The sequence below is a fragment of the Leptosomus discolor genome, chromosome 6 (assembly GCF_034619465.1).
Source record: "Leptosomus discolor isolate bLepDis1 chromosome 6, bLepDis1.hap2, whole genome shotgun sequence".
NCBI classification, from domain to species: domain Eukaryota; kingdom Metazoa; phylum Chordata; class Aves; order Leptosomiformes; family Leptosomidae; genus Leptosomus; species Leptosomus discolor.
In genome coordinates this window covers 5,193,644-5,211,704 of record NC_141396.1, presented here as the reverse complement: position 1 = coordinate 5,211,704, position 18,061 = coordinate 5,193,644, and the positions used below count along the sequence as shown (strand labels likewise).

The 18,061-nt window shown below is 44.0% G+C and overlaps 2 protein-coding genes across 2 annotated transcripts in view; one reads left to right on the top strand and one right to left on the bottom strand.

The window, feature by feature from the left end:
- Positions 1-11,394, top strand: part of CUZD1 (CUB and zona pellucida like domains 1) — a 29,747-nt gene extending 18,353 nt beyond the window's left edge. The window contains exons 9-16 of the mRNA XM_086466827.1: positions 2,674-2,809; positions 3,009-3,223; positions 4,319-4,469; positions 5,860-6,083; positions 6,904-7,076; positions 7,675-8,060; positions 9,508-9,776; positions 11,222-11,394. Of these exons, the coding sequence (XP_086322953.1) occupies positions 2,674-2,809; positions 3,009-3,223; positions 4,319-4,469; positions 5,860-6,083; positions 6,904-7,076; positions 7,675-8,060; positions 9,508-9,776; positions 11,222-11,394 (1,727 nt within the window). The remainder of the gene's footprint in view (positions 1-2,673; positions 2,810-3,008; positions 3,224-4,318; positions 4,470-5,859; positions 6,084-6,903; positions 7,077-7,674; positions 8,061-9,507; positions 9,777-11,221) is intronic.
- A 1,302-nt stretch (positions 11,395-12,696) lies between these two features.
- Positions 12,697-17,807, bottom strand: C6H10orf88 (chromosome 6 C10orf88 homolog). Its single transcript, XM_086466685.1, has 6 exons — positions 17,662-17,807; positions 17,256-17,459; positions 16,233-16,305; positions 15,458-15,664; positions 14,256-14,725; positions 12,697-13,249 (listed from the first exon to the last, which is right to left on the bottom strand). Exons 1-6 carry the CDS (start codon positions 17,805-17,807, stop codon positions 13,021-13,023), a joined length of 1,329 nt encoding a protein of 442 aa, XP_086322811.1. The 3' UTR covers positions 12,697-13,020.
- Positions 17,808-18,061: the final 254 nt, after the last annotated feature.

Sequence of the window (18,061 nt, the reverse complement as noted above, 5' to 3'; positions counted from 1 at the left end):
ACAGAGGCATCACATTTCAGTTTGTTTATATAAGAAAAAAAAAGGGGTTGCACAAAAAAAAAAAAAAAAATTGGTTTTATGAAAAAGAAGTACCTGGATGTGTTTCAAGAAGGTCTGTGTTGCAATCTGACCTTTCTAGTAAACTTGAAAGAACATCTGTTTGCACAGCTGTGGGATTCCTGCTCTCTGTATTGGAAAGAATCACACAGGCAGGCTCCTGAGTAAGCCCTGGCTGTTCACACACCGGGCAGGCACGGCAGCGAACCAAGGTCAGGGTAACAGCACATCTGTGGCACCAGCACTATCACAACTTCTAGAAGCTTTCGAGATTGGTTATCCGCTGCTGCAGCAGGAAATACTCAGGATTTGGTCCTTACGGAAAAACAAAGTGGTGTAAATGTGTTGGAACTGGTATTTATGAGACTCGCGCTAGAAGGAATTGAGGCTCTTGTTTCCTTACCTCGAGAAGGAAAGGCTGATGCCTTCTGGGTTTTTGTAGCTGCGACTGTGGCACTAAAAGTTTTACCTGCAAAGGGGTTGCAGCGCAATCTTCTTCTTTTAAATCTATGACCAACATGAACCTGGCCTTGTCCATCCACGAATGCTTCAGCAATAGGAAATTATTACTCCCAACAACCCTTTTATGACAGTCCCGCTGTAAAACCTGAGGCACCCCCAGCAAGGACAGGGAACGATTTGCCCAGTGCAACCTAGAGGGATAGGTGTAGGTGTCAAAATGAAGGTGGGAAAAAGTCAAGCTCGTGCTGCCCAGTGCTAAGAGCAAACGGCTGAACGTGCCTCCCAAGGGAGTCTGGCAATCCCTTCCAGAACATACCTGCTCATGTCAACATGCCAAGATGCTCAACAAAATCAACTGAAAAATGTGCTTTTGTGCTTTTTTGTCCTCCCAAAAGCTGAAAAAAAAAAAAAAAAAAAAGCAGTAAAACTTACTCCAGGCAGTAAATATTAAAAAAAACCCCACCAGGCACACCTGTTACTTTCTCATTTATATCTGCTAAAAAGAAACAGTAACTGAGAGATTAAGCCCTCCCTCCATGATCCATGTAATACGGGACGATTACGAAATAGCAGCAGATATAAAAGTTGGAGAAGCCTACCCTCCCTGGCTGCCACCAAAATGCAGGTGCTCAGGCAGCTCCTCCTCCTGCCTCTCTTAGCGGCTCTAGCTCTCGCTGAAGACAACTCAAGAGAATCCACAGGTATGGATATCTAGTCTTTTCTTCACCTGTGAAACTTTATTAGTTTTTCCACAATAGGTATTTTACAGGCAACCGAAGGAAGAAATGTTAAACACATCTCTAAAAGTGCATCGTATTTTAACGTGCTGCTGCACAACAGTAACACCCGAACGTGCCAGCAAGTGTTAAAAATGTTAAATAGCAAAAATAAAATTTGCTCTATATGATTCCCTATGGCGAATTTTTAACTTAAGAACTCAATTTTGAAGAGATTTTACTGCGGAATTGAAAATTGCATTTAGAAAGTAATACCATATTGGAGTAACAGGAATAAAGTGATTTCATTGGGAAACGGTTGCTTTTACTTGCTCATTTTTCCTTTGTTCAATCAGAACCTACAGATAGTCATTTGTTGCTTGATTTGGGATCACCACCCTGCTCAGACCAGCAATTTACCCGATTAAGGGTGGGTAGCTACTGGGGGGTAATGAAGTATTGCTGCAGAGCTGCTCTAGGGGTGCCTGGCTACAGAACGGTCCAGAGGGATGCAGAGGGAGGGTAAGGCAAAGCTGACCTTGTAATGTTCTTGCAATTGGAAGGTTTCATATGTGATCAGGAAGGTCTCTCCAAAACCTTTCTTTTCCTTCTGGAGTTCATCAGAAAGCCTGGCCTTTTTATCTGGGACTGTATACCCTGTACATGAAATTCTTCCTGCTATTTTAGACCACTATTTTTAGATTAATATTGAAGTAGAAAGGAGATCTTATGCACAAACTGGATTATAAATTTTCTCTAAAGTTTCCTATACAATGGCCATTACTGCAACTAATTCCTAACTTATTTAGTGATGTCAACCATGGCTGGATTGTGGTTTCTTTCACAAGAGAACTGGGTTGAAGTCCAGCTAGCCCCACATCCTGAACCCAGAGAGGATGCTCAGGCAAGAATACAGATACAAGCCTGCGCAACACTTCCCCAGAGTACTCTCCCAGTCATCAAATGTGATTCAGGACTTCTGCAATGGAGGAAATTCTATCCTCATGTTTAATAGCTACTAAAGGCTTTTTTCTTCACGGATTTAACCTGTTTTATGTTTTACTTTTGCCATCCACATCACCTGCAGCAAAGAGCCACGTGCAAAGAGCAGTTTCCTCTTATTTATTTCAAAACCACAACTTGCTGCTTTCATTCCAGGCCCGAGTTACTGTACTGGAAGAAAATATCTCACATTAACCCTCTCCATGAATTTACAGATATCTAGCACCTCCTTTCCTGCTATTTGATTCTTTGGGTTTCATAAACTGCAGTAATATAAATGGAAAAAAAAAAAAAAAAAAGTACAACATTTTGTATGTCTGTTCCATGATGGACTGTCACAGAGTTTTTGCGTACTGGAGGATGAAATATTATTGCAAGAGAAAACTCAAGAGAGATTCTTGCAAGCTGTTTTTTTGTTGTTGCTGTTCTTCAATAGGTGTACCTCGCTGTGGGGCTTCACTTCACGAGCTCAACAAAGCACTAAGGATTGAACTAAATGCAAACGCAAGCTGCGTCTGGCAAATTCAGAGGAATGTGAATCAAACAATTAGGCTCATTTTCTCCTACTTTAAGTAAGTATTTCCTCCAGTTGCTTTTGTACTGTTTCATTCCATTAGAATAAGCACAGAAAAATATTGCCTTCAAATATTTCACTGTGTTTGCTTTAGTAAAATCCTTGTTGAATCTGTGTTGTAGACTCCAAAGAGCCTGTATATCTGTCAATGAGCTTAGGTAGTTCTCATTGTGGGTTTGATTTTTTATTATTATTAGATTTGCTCCTTCTTCAAGCTGTGAAACAGAAAGTATTAAAGTATATGATGGTCCCTCAACTAATTCGCCTCTTCTTGGACAAGTATGTAACGACACTGATGCGGTCCCAGTACTTCAGTCATCTTCAGACAGTTTAACTTTTCTCATCACAACAAACTCTGTGGCTTTCACACGGAACTTCTTTGTCTCCTATTACTTTTTTTCACCAGAAACAAGTAAGTCATTAAATACCATTTGAATTGCACCATTAAAAGAAACTTTCCCATTAAGGGCAAGTTTAGAACTGCACTTAAAGACTATTAACAGACTCATTCAGGTCTCCAGGCCTTAGAGAATTGTTGGGGGGGGGGGAATCAGTGTAAGGAAAGAGGCAGCAAAACAACAGTGCACTTGCAGAGAGCCCAAAAAGTTACATTTTACTCAGAAAAATAATTGCAAAGAAGCACCATGGGACTCTACTTTTACTTACAGGCTTCTACTAAATTTACTCAGTTTGTAAATATTATAGTGTTTACCTAGAGAGTATGACCCTCCGGTCAGAACTCCTGCCGAGTGCAGGTCACAGAAGTCAGTAAGGGTTTTCGTTCAACAAGCTCCTTACTTTTTTTCCTTAAAAGGTAAGAACAGCCTGGACAAAAACAGTCTTAGCTTGCAACCAGCTCCTTTGCTTCTGCTGATCTGAGTGGCATGGTGGCATTAAGCTCTTAAAAGCTTCAGTTTTAGAGCGTAATTACCACATCCTAGTCTATGCTGCTCAAGTGTTTAACTTTGCTGCTAATAAATTGTGCCCTATTTCTAGTCTACATTTGTCCTTCTGAGGTTACAAACCGACTTGATTTTATTTTGCCTTTGTCAAGTAAACTCTCTCTCAAACATGAAGATTTTGCACTTCCATATAGATCATGACGAAGGTCTCACAGATTTCTCTAATATAAAGTCTCCCAGGGTTTCTTTTGGTTGGTGTACCATCTTCATTACCAGTTTTTCAAGATAGCACTTAATTTACCCAAAACGTCAATCTAACTAAATTGCTCACGGTATCAAAGCTAACTCATCTACAGCCATCTCAGATGCCATTACACTGTGCCCCGCGGATATATCATAGGGACAACAGGCTTCATTTTGTAACATCCACCTGATCCGAAATCCTCTATTGAAGTTCTGTCTCCAATACTTTTAATCATTTCCATAGGAATGGAATCCTAAAGAAACAATCCTCCTAGTTATGTAACTTCAGCTCTTCAATTTATTTTTTATGGCTCATTATACATACACTGTTACGTTACTAATGTCTCTACTCCTCTTTTCAGAAACTGAAAACTGTGGGGGACAATTAACTGGTCCCAATGGGACACTTATCAGCCCCAACTACCCAGCAGCTTACCCTGAATTTACATACTGTGTCTGGCACATACAAACAGCAAGAAACTCGAAGATAAACTTACAGTTCCAGGATCTCTTGTGAGTAAATGCCCTAATGCTCTATTACTCTTTTTTTTTCATTCTGTCTAAAGGCATTACTTCAAACGCAGGAAGCAGAACAGCTTTCACACTTTTAGAACGTCTATACACTTCTACAACAAACGTGCTTTGCCGACTCTTCTGCTGAAGCAATTGGCAAGGTGTTCCACATCGCTATACGTTACCCTATAGATACTGCAGTGCCAGCCAGTGAAACGCAGAAAACATTTCAGGCGACTAGCCATGAGGTGTAGGGCCACTTTAAGCCAGCCTAAACGATCTGAATTTAAATCCACCAGTATAAATAAATAAGGAACACATTTAAAAGCATCACGTGCACTATAACTGCAATTTAGAACTGAGGGTCAAAAGAATAAAGCAAGTAGTGCCCAAAGTGCATCTTCCTCGGTATCGCTGCCCATCTGGGCAAAGAAGATAGCACTGGCTGAAGTACTTCCAAGTATAAATGCTAATGGATGGATTGGCATAAGGAAACCACACTGGCATGGACTTTCTTGGCCCACATTGCTCTTTATCAGGGTTGGTCTCCCATTTGCAGTGGGCTGGTAGCCCCTTCTTTGGCTTTCCCTGCACCAGCTGACACTGCGCGCAGAGCAAAGTCTCAAGACCGAGGGAATTCGCAGGGCAGCATCTTCAAGCACGTTTATTCAGACTGCAGAACGCTGCGTAAGAACTCAGCATGAAACGTACGGGATTCTATAGGAAATCGTTACCTTGACCTCGGTGAGAAGAGGGTGGTGCATGTTCTCAGCAGCCCCGGCCGGGGGCCACCCGCCGATTCAGGAACAGGGGTGTTCCGCACCTATCCCACCCGCCACAGCACAGCTGGTGCTCTTCATCAAGGGCGGCAAGCACCGAGATAAGCTGTCATGCAGATTGACAGAAAGGGCAAGAGCCTTCCTCTGGTGACATACACAAGAGGTTTGGGAGACCCACATAAGTCAACTCCACACTTTAAAAGCTCTTTTATATATATATATTTTTTTTAATATATATATATATAAATACATATAAATATATATAAATATGGATCTGGAGATGTGGTTATTTCTAGTGAGTAGCAATTGATCACACACAGTATCAGAGCTATAAAAACACAGCTGAGTCAGCTTCTATTGAGAGCTTTAGCAAAATGTTTGCTATTTCAACAGGAGCAGAATCATGCTCTTATTAGGCATTTCTTGCCATTGAGAGTTTTCCATGTTTTCTTTGGGTTTAATAATGTCTATTTATGTGTTCTTTTATTCTCCATTCTTTTATTTCAGTCGACTGGAATTCACCAGAGACTTTACCTGCACTGGATCCTCTATCCAGTATGAGCAATCCACACTCAGATTTCCCTGTAATTTTTTTTTTCCTCTGCCTACAGCCTAGAACTAGACCAAAACTGCCAATTTGACTTCATAGCAGTCTATGACGGCCTCACCACTAACACTGGCTTAATAGGAAAAGTGTGTGGTCGTTCTCAGCCCAAATTTGAATCCTCTTCAAACGTCATGACGGTTGTGTTGTCTACAGACTATGCCAACTCCTACAGAGGATTTTCTGCTCAGTACATCAGTGCTCCGCTGCCGGGTCCCGTGGAGCCCGACAGTAAGTACGCTTGCTGCACAATTGGGATGCTGTTCCTTACTCTCACATACGATTCTTCCCTGATAAATATCAAAAAGAACTAATGATTTAAGCCTTTTTACTGGTAGTCATCAGCCCTCTCTACATACAAAATCCCACATTAGTCTCACCTATAGATCATACAGTCTCACCTATAATCCATTGGCAACAGAAAGCCTGTTCTTTCGCTTTTTGGTCCCTTTTCTGGCCGGCACCATTAAAAATCTGGTTTTTCTTCTGTCGGACAAAGCAGGCATTGTTACCATCCTAGAGATATAAACAAACTTTTTTGACTTGTTAGTTTAAGTGTTTTTGTTCCCTGAGACACTCAGGAAAACGGTCTGCACTGGTTAGCAAACAGGGTTTGGGTGTAATTTCCTTGCCCCCAGAGCTGGTCCTTATCGGTTCCATAGGGTTGCATGTCCATCTTCTCATTAACTGAGGTGGAAAAGGAACCTCTGAAGCCTTGATGTCTGCCATAAATTGATTTCCTCACCCACCACTCCACACTAGTACCTCAATGCCTTTTCCCTTTCACAAAGGCTGCAATTCATTCTGTTACAGGGCTTAAAATTAAACTTTCAGCATGAGTTTTACCTGGGTTTGCTTATCTTAACGTTTTTTTGAGTGTGAAATTTTGTCCTGACTTCTGCACGGCCTCAAATGCACACGAGCCATTTCAGACTCGGACAAACAAAGAACCATGCAACAGGTTCAAGGATCCAGATGACGTGAGAAGTGAGAGCAGTTTCTGCTAACGTGTTTTGTTCTGTGTTTTCTTAAATTTCTCTTTCCACGGCAGCACTCCTTACGTGCTCTTCAGACAGCATGAAAATTGTTCTGAGCAAGCACTACCTGGCCTCCCTTGGCTATAATGAAACTCAGCTACAGCTGAATGATCCAGCTTGCAGCCCAGTTACAGCAGATTCGGTGATCTTCTCCTTCCCACTAGCCAGCTGTGGAACGATTAAAAAGGTAAAGTGGGGAAAAGGTTTTGTGAATGACAGGAGCTTGTAAAAGCAGTTTACAAACAGCATGTGAATAAGCTGATTTACCTTCACTTGGCTCATCCAACTGCACGTTTCCAGTCTTGATGTGGAAAGGACATTTTTCCTCGTTAAGAACCTCAAGATCAATGAGCCTTTCAAGGGAAGTCCAGGAGAGGCCACACATTCATTCCCTTTCCAACCCAGGTTATCGGAAGTAGCACAACGTTAGGGACGTAACTTAAACGCTCTCTGCGAGGGATACAGGCTGGCACTTATCCTGGAGTCACAAGGAAAGCGGAAAAACCCCAAGATGTTAAGATTCCTGAGAGCTTGTTCACAGTGTTGTTCTGATAAGGGTGACTGAAGCGTCGCGGTACTTTCCCCACTCCACGCAGCATTCCTTAATCTTTTTGCTGCATGAGTTGGCTCAGTGTTTCGAAAAAAAAAAAAAAAAAACAACAGGAGGAGGGTTGATAATTTCACATTTCACAGGTATCCTGAGCGTGCGATAAGCTTTGTAACTTCAGCACAATTGCACCGCTCATACGGTAACAGCTGAGCCCTCTGTACGATTCCTTTTACAGGACGAAGGTCAGAGCATCACTTACACCAACATCATCTCTCTCTCTGCAACCGGGAACATCATCACCCGTCAAAAGAGCGTACAGATCATTGCGAAATGCAAAATGGAAAACAATTCAACCTTGGAAGTCATCTACGTAACCAAAAATAACGTCATCCAGAACACAACCGCCGTGGGACGATACAACGTCAGCATGTCATTCTACGATTCAGAGTCCTTCTCCAAGCCTGTACGTCAGTCCCCGTATTACGTAGACTTGAACCAAACTCTTTTTGCTCAAGTCAGCCTTCATTCCACTGACCCAAACCTCCTGGTGTTTGTCGACAGCTGCACAGCATCTCCACAGGCTGACTTTGGATCGCTAACGTACGACTTAATCAGAAGCGGGTAAGGCTCTGAATTATTTTACGACTGTCTCCTAACACGTGACAAAAATATAATTTAAGTGTCAACTGTAGTTCTTTTATTTTTGGGTCTCAGACTGTGGTTGGAAGCTAAATTTCAGTGAAATTTCAAGGCAGTTGTGGTGGGTTGACCCTCACCAAAACGCCAGGTGCCCACCAAAGCCGCTCTATCACTCCCCCTCCTTAACTGGCAGGAGAGAGGAGAGGGAAAAAAAAACCCAACAGGCTTGTGGGGTTGAGATAAGGACAAGGAGATCACTCAGCATCTACCGTCACGGGCAAAACAGACTCAACTGAAAGGAAATGTGATTTATTACCAATTAACTCAGAGAGGAGTAATGAGAAATAAAACCAAATCTTAAAACACCTTCCCCCCACCCCTCCCTCCTTTCCCGGGCGTAACTTTGATCCCAATTTTCCTCCCTCCTCCCCCCAGCGGCACAGGGGGAAAACAGGGAATGGGGGTTGGGGTCAGTTCATCACTCTGTTGTTTTCTGCTGCTCCTTCCTCCTCAGGGGGAGGATTCCTCACACGTTTCCCCTGCTCCAATGTGGGGTCCCCCTCACGGGAGAAAGTCCTCCATGACTTCTCCAACGTGAGTCTTCCCATGGGTTCAGTCCTTCATGATCTGCTCCAGTGTGGGTCTCCTCCATGGGGTGCAGTCCTTCAGGAACCGACTGCTCCAGCGTGAGCCCCCCTCACGGGGTCTCTGGCAGCAAACCTGCTCCAGCAGGGGCTGCTCTCTCTCCACGGGCCACAGGTCCTGCCAGGAGCCTGCTCCGGTGCAGGCTTCCCACGGGGTCACAGCTTCCTTCAGGTATCCACCTACTCCGGCATGGGGGCCCTCCACAGGGTGTAGGCAGTCATCTGCTCCACCACCCATGGGCTGCAGGGGGACAGCCTGCCTCACCGTGGTCTTCACCACAGGCCGCAGGGGAATCGCTGCTCCGGCGCCTGGAGCACCTCCTCCCCCTCCTTCTGCACTGCCCTGGGTGTCTGCAGGATGTTTCTCTCCCATATTCTCACTCCTCTCACTCGCAGCAATTACTGCTGCGCAACAACTTTTTCACTCTCTTAAATACATTATCCCAGAGGTGAAAAACGCTGCCGCTGATGGGCTCGGCCTTGGCCAGCGGCGGGTCCGTCTTCAAGCCGGCTGGCATTGGCTGCATCTGACATAGGGAAAACTTCTAGCAGCTTCATACAGAAGCCACCCCTGTAACCCCCCGCTACCAAAACCTTGCCATGCAGACCCATTACAGCAGTACAGAAACAGAGTCAGGAAAAACAAGCACCACATTGCACTGAGGAGAGGAAACAAAGCCCACGTGTAAAAATAACACCCTAGTGAAATGGTTACGGTTACCAGCAGTTAGCAGGAGTGATTACAGTACGTGGACTACTTTAATGCTCTGTAAACTCTGTTGCAGCTGCAACAAAGACGACACCGTGGTAACCTACCCACCGCTGGAGCACTACGGAAGATTCAAATTTAACGCCTTCAGGTTCCTGCGGAGCTCTCCGTCAGTTTACCTCCAGTGTGACATTTTGATTTGCAACAGCGAAGTCACAAACTCTCGCTGTACCGAAGGCTGTGTCCCCAGGCAGAAGAGAGACATTTCTTCATACACGTGGAAAACCAACACCGCAATAGGACCCATCCGCCTGAAGAGAGATCTCAGGTCTGCTGGTCACTCAGGTAAGAGGAATCCAGAAATTCAGAACCTGATTAAGCTCTGCCACCTTCGTTCCACCAATAAGTGAATTACACTCGTTCAAAACTAACGTGGCACCAGAGCAACGGGTTCAATGAAGTTTGTGTTTTGTGAGGTGACAGAAGCTTTTCAAACTGACAAGACTGGCGGCCTTCTGGACTAAGGCGCGCTCTTTGAAGTAGAAAAAGCAGCACTCGCTCCTCGTCACAGCAGGAGCGTGTGCAGGACCTGACTACGTATTCGGAAAAAGTTACAAATGGCAAGAGAGGATTTCAGATTTTCAAACACGACATTTTTTGATGAGGCACAGATAGGGACCAGGGCTCCTTCCTCAAAGCCACCGATTAGTTAAAGAGCACGTTCCGAATCGCAGTCGGGCTTTGTAACAGTCTTTGTATCTTCTAACAGTCCATTTCACTCCGTTTTATTAGTGGTACTACAGAACAGCTATGCCAGGTGACAAACACAGATGACTTATTCCACACTAGGTTAAATCCTCACGCTGGGTGTACTGCCCATTAGAACAAAAACCTGACGAGGACAGCCACTGGAGCCGAAATCAAAAGCACCAGGCTTTTAAATTAGGGCTGCAGAGCTGTTTACAAGACAACTTCGGTTTTAGTGCCCCAACCTGCCACACACTTTAGCACAATTCGCAGCCTGCCCTACAGCGCTCTAGGTGAGTATTGAGAGCTAACGTAGAACAGACTGCAAAATAGGGAAAAATCTATTTTAGAGGGCTTGTACTGCAACTCCCTCCACACCCGTTGGCCTAACTTTTACTGAGCGCAAAGCTTCACCTGAGAAAAGCACACTGTGCCACACGCTTTCAGGTGTCAGATCTAGGAAGTGCCTACCATTAATCATGCTCTTAACAGTAATAAGTATTTTCATCCCCTTTTAAATAGTTATTAACCTCTTTCAACTCTAGCAGCATTTTAAACATGTTCCCATTTATTTCAATAGTGAAAGATTTTGCATTCATATGCTGGAAACTGGACACGTGTAATGTGAAAAGGCCTCAAGTGCAAATAAATCACACTCAAAAGTAGTATAAAACATAGATTAATTCTCACAGTATCTTGCAAAGCAATGTGTTTTACCAAGGACCAGCTAGTAAGCCATCAGATGGGACAGGGTTTCTTTTTTGCCTGGCTTTGCCTCAGTAACGTGTCTCCCATCTATCTGGTTCTAAAGACGACAGCACTGCTTGGCAGCAACACCAAAGCATTTGTTAACACTGCGATGCTCTTCTGCACGACTGTTTTATTACAAATTTTTACAACACTTCAGCACTACAGATTCAGAATTCGCAACCGGTGTGGGTCAACTCCTCAGAACCAAAATATATGAAAAAGTGCTTATTTTTCCTTGAAATGACACGGTATTCAAATCTCTAAACATCCCACCTTATTTCTTCTCTACACAGAATCCCACACCAAAGCAGATGCTGCAGAAACCCTGAACCTGCAACAATACAGCTTCTACACGCTTTCATTTGTGGTTTTAATTTCCAATATTGTCATTGTGGTAGCTGTGATACTAAAATATCACAAACACCAAGCACGATACGGCTACCAAAAAATCCAGACCTCCTATTAACTACTTCAGGATATTTTGAATTTGTGTCAACTTCTATTCTGATTTGTCAGCCAAAGAGGAGTGAGGGAAAAACCCCAAAGCAACCAATAACCAAGAAACAAACAGCCTTGGAATACAACAACGCTTGGAAACATATTTTGACTTTTTTTGTAATTAAAAAAACCTCTCAACTTAGTAATGTATCTGAAATCATGGAGTTGAAAAAGAATATAGAGTCTGCTTCATGGGGTTTCTCAGAGAGTATCTAAAAACTAACTTTACAGGTGTGAAGTGACTTGTAAAGTACAAGATAATTTAGGTCCTTTCTTAAAAAATAAGTCTTTTTATCGTTTCAAATAACTTGCAAACTGCATCTGGCATGAGCTAAGCCTGAGGGACAACTGTGAGATGTCTGTTCCAAGCAAATTATCCTCTCTGAAAAAATCTCTACAAATCAAGGGACCAAGACACCTGTTTTCCTGAAGAAGAAAACATTAGATAGACTAAATAAAGATACTGGATTGTACCTGCCTATGCTGCGTGTTCAGTCAACACTGGCTTCCCCATCAACAGCTTTTGCTCAATGCATTTTAAGACATCCTGAACACACCCAACGCCTGCGCACCCAATTGAGGAGTTCACCGTTCAGCCCCTCCACAGTCCAAGTTAAATGGCACACCCTGGAATTCAAAGAGCAATAAACAGAACAAAGTACAAAGCTCAATCCTCCACAAAAGAGGCACTTTTAAGTCCCATTTCCACCTCCCCAAATGACAACAGAGCTGATCCCAGCAGGTTAAAGTAAGTATGATGCAACGAGGCTACTTCTCTGGCCTACGGTTGGTGAAATGCAGCAGATCCCACCTGCCCCAACATGTTCCATCTGGCAACAAAGTCCCCTTGAGAGGAACAGCGACTGAAGTAATTTCTTAGGATAATGAAACATGGACAAGTATAAGTCGGCTTGTTTCAGCTGCTCCTACATGGCTCAACTAATTTAGAAGGGAAAAAGTGTAATGACACTCTTGTTTTAGATCTCACTTAAGAAGCCTAGATTCCTACCTCAGGTGCCTGTACAGCCAGCAAGGCTTTCAAAGAACCCAGGCTACAGGTCAAGTTAGCCTGTCTCTCCAAACCTGACTCCTTAAAGAGTCTAAGCCAGGCAATGCCAGTACAACCCTTCCTCTTATAGACGGAGTAATAAACATCTTCAACAGGAGTGCCACTAAAATAAACCAGATGTACAGAGAAACCACACTCTGTTCTACTGGTAACACACAGCAAAAAGCAAGACAACAAAAAAGTGAACACATTACGTGTATGTAAAAAGGTAAGCTGTAACTCTACTTTATTTAGGGTACTTTTCCATTGTTCAAACTGGAACTGTCTCTCATATGGCTTTCAGCAATGTTCTTTAAATAAATAAGCCACAAAGGGCATAGAAAATTATTGTATTTAGGAAAACACACGCATTCTGAAGATCTTTCATAAAACCAACAACTGCGTACAACAGTGGATAGAATTACAGTAACAAAATGCAAGTCAGCAACACTGAGGTTCTTTACAGTTATAACTCCATAAATACTAAGCCTTGTAAGGTGTAACTGCCCTTAAGTACTCCTGTTGAGGTCCTCTATCTGTACACATTTACCTCTCTCCATTAGAGAACCCTTCATTAGAATCATAGTGCGCTTGTGAAATTTTGTTTGGCTTTGAGTTCTGAACCAAGTCCATTAAGAGAACCATTTTGTTATCTATGTGTGTCTGAAGAGCCTGGATCTGGCGATCAATATAGTCCATTAGTTTTTTCTCCATCAGATCCATATTTTTTGAGATGATCTTTTCCAAATAGGAGCAAATAGGCTGTTGTTCTAGTCTGTAAAAAGAGCAAATGTAAGAGTAAGTATAACCTGTTTCTTAATGGCAAGAGGCATCATAGAGATCTGGGTACTCTGACTTCTTTTAAATGTAAAATCTCATTTATGAGACAAACTTTGGAAGGCTTTTAGTCCAAGTAAAACACCTTGCTTCTCTGACATGTTTTAAATCTCAGAGATTTTTTTTTTTATATAAACATGCCAGGGTATATAGTCACCTTTGTTCAACCTGACTTTTTGCAAAGGCTCAATCACGCATTAGATAAGACAGCTCAGTTAGGTGTAATAAACAACGGCACACAGAGTTCAAATCCTGTCAGTATGGCAGACTTTGCTCTTCTCAGCTCAAGAGTTATACAAACTGTGCAATTCTTGATTTTTGCACCTGCATTCTTTAAAAACACTGCACTTTCCCAGGAGCTGGAGGTATTCAGGCCCTATTAGAACCCTGATTCCCAGGCAACACTCCTACATCTCACCGTTCCCACTGTTGTTCCTTAGGTATCAAACTGGGTGCGCTACTACTCCCACTATGAAGTCTGCACTGTAAATGCCAACAAACGGGGGACAGGGAAGATAAGTGGGGTGAGAAACACTAAGTATAGCAGCAAGATCGTTGCACATAGTGTGAAAGAAGGAAGAGGTAAGAATTTAGGAGGTAGAAGCAGTCAAAATGAAAGTGTAATAACAAACTAAAAATACATGAAACTGCAGAAAGACCACGCTTTTTTTTGAAATCATAAAAGGTGAAATGAAGGCAAGAGACACAAACAGTTTAGTAACCAACAAATGATGTTGTGATTTCCTCTGAAAAAAATATATTCAAGAGGCTCATCTGAAAAATTAATTGTAACCACGTTCATTGCCACACAGTCTTCAAAACCACGTATTTTAAGATTCGCTATTGCTGTTAATGAGAATAAATGCTTACATTATGTATTTTATTTTTAAACCTGTCAATAAACACAAACTACAGCTTTAATAGGTGTACCAAACTTAACTTACCCGGCACACTGAACGCCTTCCTCTCTAGTCACCACATTTTTACCAAAACGCCTATCGCCATCTTTTAGCCGAAGATGGTTCACCTGACTACATAGGTTTTGAAGAAAAGGAAGCAGCACCTGTGGATGAGCCACATTTGGGGGTTCGCTCGCTTGTTCCTGCACATGCAAAGATCCCATGAGTTTTAAACAATTTCTGAGGTCAACTGTATTTTGCTGAGCAGTAAGTCTTTCAGAATCAAGAGTGTTCCCTCTTTCAGGTACCAGGGTGTTCAGATCACGACTTATTTTTAAGCCTTCATGTATTGTTTCACTTGTTGAATGACTTTCAACAGGCAGCAGTTCACTGGCTGACTGATCTAGTGATGGCCGAGTAGCTGCACTGTGCAATCCATCTATTGCATGGTCACCCCCAAGCTCTGAATTTTTCCCAAAGATCCAATTAAGTTTGTCTCCAAGAGGTAAACTGTTCTGATGGGAAGAAAAACAATATAATTATTAAAATATGCTGGAAATTATACAATAATAACAGACACTTTATAACTTGACATTCTACTAGTGCGACGTAAAGATTTTAAAAGTGGTTCTGAATTATACTCTCAGGGAAAAGCACAGGGAACAATTTTCCCTGTGCATAATTGTATGTTAATTATCTTGGCAGTCTCTAAGCAACAAAACAGTTTTACCAACTTCATTTTTACCAGGCTATGTCCCCAAAAAAACATTATTAACATCACATTCAGGATTCCACTGAAACAGCCTGCTTTGCAGGATCAGGATCTAAACCAAATAAATGCTCCCTAAGAGCACGTACCCATGAGCTGAAGGTGCTTTTAACAACCACAAAGGAGACAAACCAGCCCATCCACCCACACCCCAAACATTACAGGGAACATGCCCACCATCCTGGACAAGTAGTGACAATGGAAATGAACAAAAGGAGAGCAGGGGGGCAGTGAAGTTTAAAATGATGATGATACAGAGTTAACTCCGGACTTGGTGTATGCCCAGCGATTCCCTGAATTCATTGCACTCACTTAAGAGTGGCAAAAGCTGAACCAGGATTACAATGGCAGAAAGTGTGGGTTAAAAAAAAACAAATAGAATCACAGATCTTTTCCACCACATCAGTTTAGAACCGTTACAGAAGGCAAGGTCACAGATCAGTACTATTTACGGCTACAGAAAAGCCCAGTGACTTACTTTCTGCTGATATCGGACCATATCCATGAGTTGCTGAGCACCTGGAGACAACTTAGATCCCATAGACTCCATTATAGTTTGCACTCTGTCTAGATCTATGCTTGAGCCTAGTGAAGGAAAATCAGTTGCTAGTTTTGCAGACACTGTTTTCACTTGTACAATTATTTTACTGATGAGTACTCTTTGTTTCTCACCAATGGAGAGCAGCTATTGCAAGAAGGAAAAAAAATATTTTGGTTAGGAAAAAAAATAGTTTCATGTTTTCTTCAGATATTTGGGACAATGCATTATTCTTTGAGTCTTGGGAAAAACAATGCTGGACTCTTTTCAGGGAAATTAAGCTGATTTCTCCTTGCTATCGCTCTTTGGCAAATTCTGACTGGAAAACAGGTGCCTCCATGACCCAAAGATAAATCAGGCCTTGGTCTTCTAAGCACTTAAGAGCAGTGGCCATAGAGATTTTCATAAGGTTATTTAACCACATTGGAGTTAACAGCTCTAATTAACAACAATGGTTGATTATGTGCAGTTTATCTGGGTTTTGAAGTTTCTCTTCCTCTGAGACTATATTATCTTTCATATAAAGTCTTCATAAAAATGAAACTGTAATACAAGTTTAAAAGAACTCTGCTACCAAGACAAAGCACTAACAGATTTTTACGTGATCATATGAAGTGGTGAAGTGTATAAAAACAATAATTTGACTAAGAGCAGTGCAATTTAGTCAATCAAGTGATTAAAGAGACAAACAAAACAATTCTGTTCAACTCCCTACCTTAATTCTACAGGAGGCTGCAGGGCATTCAAACTTAAGGTACTTTTTGTACAAAGTAACATTTTCAGTTTCGCTAGAAAAATAAAATAAACGAGCTGTGACATCACTATACAACGTATTTTTTCTCTTTAGTAGAAATACTCTAAATATTTAGATAAACAAGACTGACTGGAGCATATCTCTAATATGGTACAGCAGTTTTAATGCTTATATGCAACTTGTATTGAATCTTATTGGATATGTACATGAAACAGGATTTGTACGTGTATGTACATTATCTACTACAGAAGCTTCTGAGTTCAGTTATTCACACATCTTCCCCGTGGCTCTGAGCTGGCTGGTTTTATTCAGCTAATTAAGCAGCACATGTGCCATGTAATGACTTAAGAACAAAAGCCAAGACATTGCTTTAATTCCCCTGGCGAAGCATGGAAGTAGTACTGAAAGGAAAACCAAATCCTTCTTTTTTTATTTTCTCTCTTGTTTTAAAAGTGAGAGATGACTATGTATCAAAGAGGCAAGAGACCTTTTGGTAAAGATCGGCTAAAAGAGATCTGCTGAAGAGATACACAAACCTATTATTCAGAAAGACTAAATGACACAGAAAAGCTGCACCTGTCCTAACTCCTGCAGTCTTACACAACAGAATTTCAGAGTAGCACTTTATAACTTACTGAATTAAACGTTCCACCAATGACAAAAGAACAAAAAGGGAACGAGCATAACTGCAGCCTTGTATCAAATGGGCAACATTTGCGCAAGCCACCGGTAACTGCGAGGAGCACACCAGGGTTATCCCAGGCGACCGCAGTGCCTATTCCCGTTCACCAGTTTTGCACAGACCTTCAAGAAAGCCCAAACTGGGGTGCCTTCGTGGTGCAGACATCAGGTCTTTACTAGTAGGAGCACCTTATACACAGACAGAGAACGACGTTGCCAGTAAGAGAAGGGCCAGACGGTGTTAGGGACCCAGGAGCAAACCGCGCCCCCCGACACCCCCCGGTGCCCGCGGTCGCCACTCACCCCGGGGCCCGGGCGGTGCCCAGGCTCTCGCCCCGGCCGGTCCCGCAATACTCCTCGCCCACGTACACCTCCATGTTTCGGGCCTCGCTCAGAACCCCGACGGAGACCATCTCCTCGGCACCGGCAGGCCGGCACTCCAGCTGCAGCACGCAGGGCGCCTCGCTCTCACCGCCCGTCCGCCTCTCCACCACGACGGCCTCGGTACTGCTGGGGGAAGCGCCACGGCCGCGTTGCCCCGCCAGGCCCGCTCCCCGCCCCGCCGCCCGCCCACCCGCCCGTCCAGGCCCAGCCCGGCGCCCCCTTACGCCGCCCGCTTGGCCGCAGCCCCCTGAGGGGAACCGGCGGAGCTGCGCAGCCCCCCGGGGCGGCGGAGGGTCGTCTCCTCCTCCTCCGCCGCCGCCCTCACCTAGCCTCGCCGCCGCCCGCGCCCCGCTGCAGGCAGAGCGCCCGGGCCAGGCCGCCCGGCGGCGCGCAGGACCAGGAGCACCTCGCCGCCACACAGCACGGTTCCCGCGGGTCGGCCGCCTCCTCCGCCGCGCAGCCGCTCGCCATCGTAACGCCGCGGAACGGAACCGAGCGGGGCGGCACCTCTTGAGGCGGCGGCGGCGGCAGCGGCGGCGGCTGCCCTGGCCGTCGCCGCGGCGGCCGCCGGGCCGAAAGCGCCTGCGCAGGGCGGTGAGGCGGGGGCTATGCGCATGCGCGGTTGGGGCGGCGCTGGGCGGTGTGGCGGGAAGCCCGGTGGCCCGGGCCTGAGGCGGGAGCGTGTCCCTGCGGGCCGGGGCCGCCCGCCGGTGTCCCCCCCCACC

Coding starts and splice junctions, on each gene's coding strand:
- C6H10orf88 (XM_086466685.1), bottom strand. CDS start 17,807: ATGGCGAGCGGCTGCGCGGCGGAGGAGGCGGCCGACCCGCGGGAACCG. Junction 15,665..16,232: donor CAGCCTCCTGTAGAATTAAG/GTAGGGAGTTGA, acceptor TTCTTGCAATAG/CTGCTCTCCATTGGTGAGAA. Junction 14,726..15,457: donor TGGTCCGATATCAGCAGAAA/GTAAGTCACTGG, acceptor TCTTCCCATCAG/AACAGTTTACCTCTTGGAGA.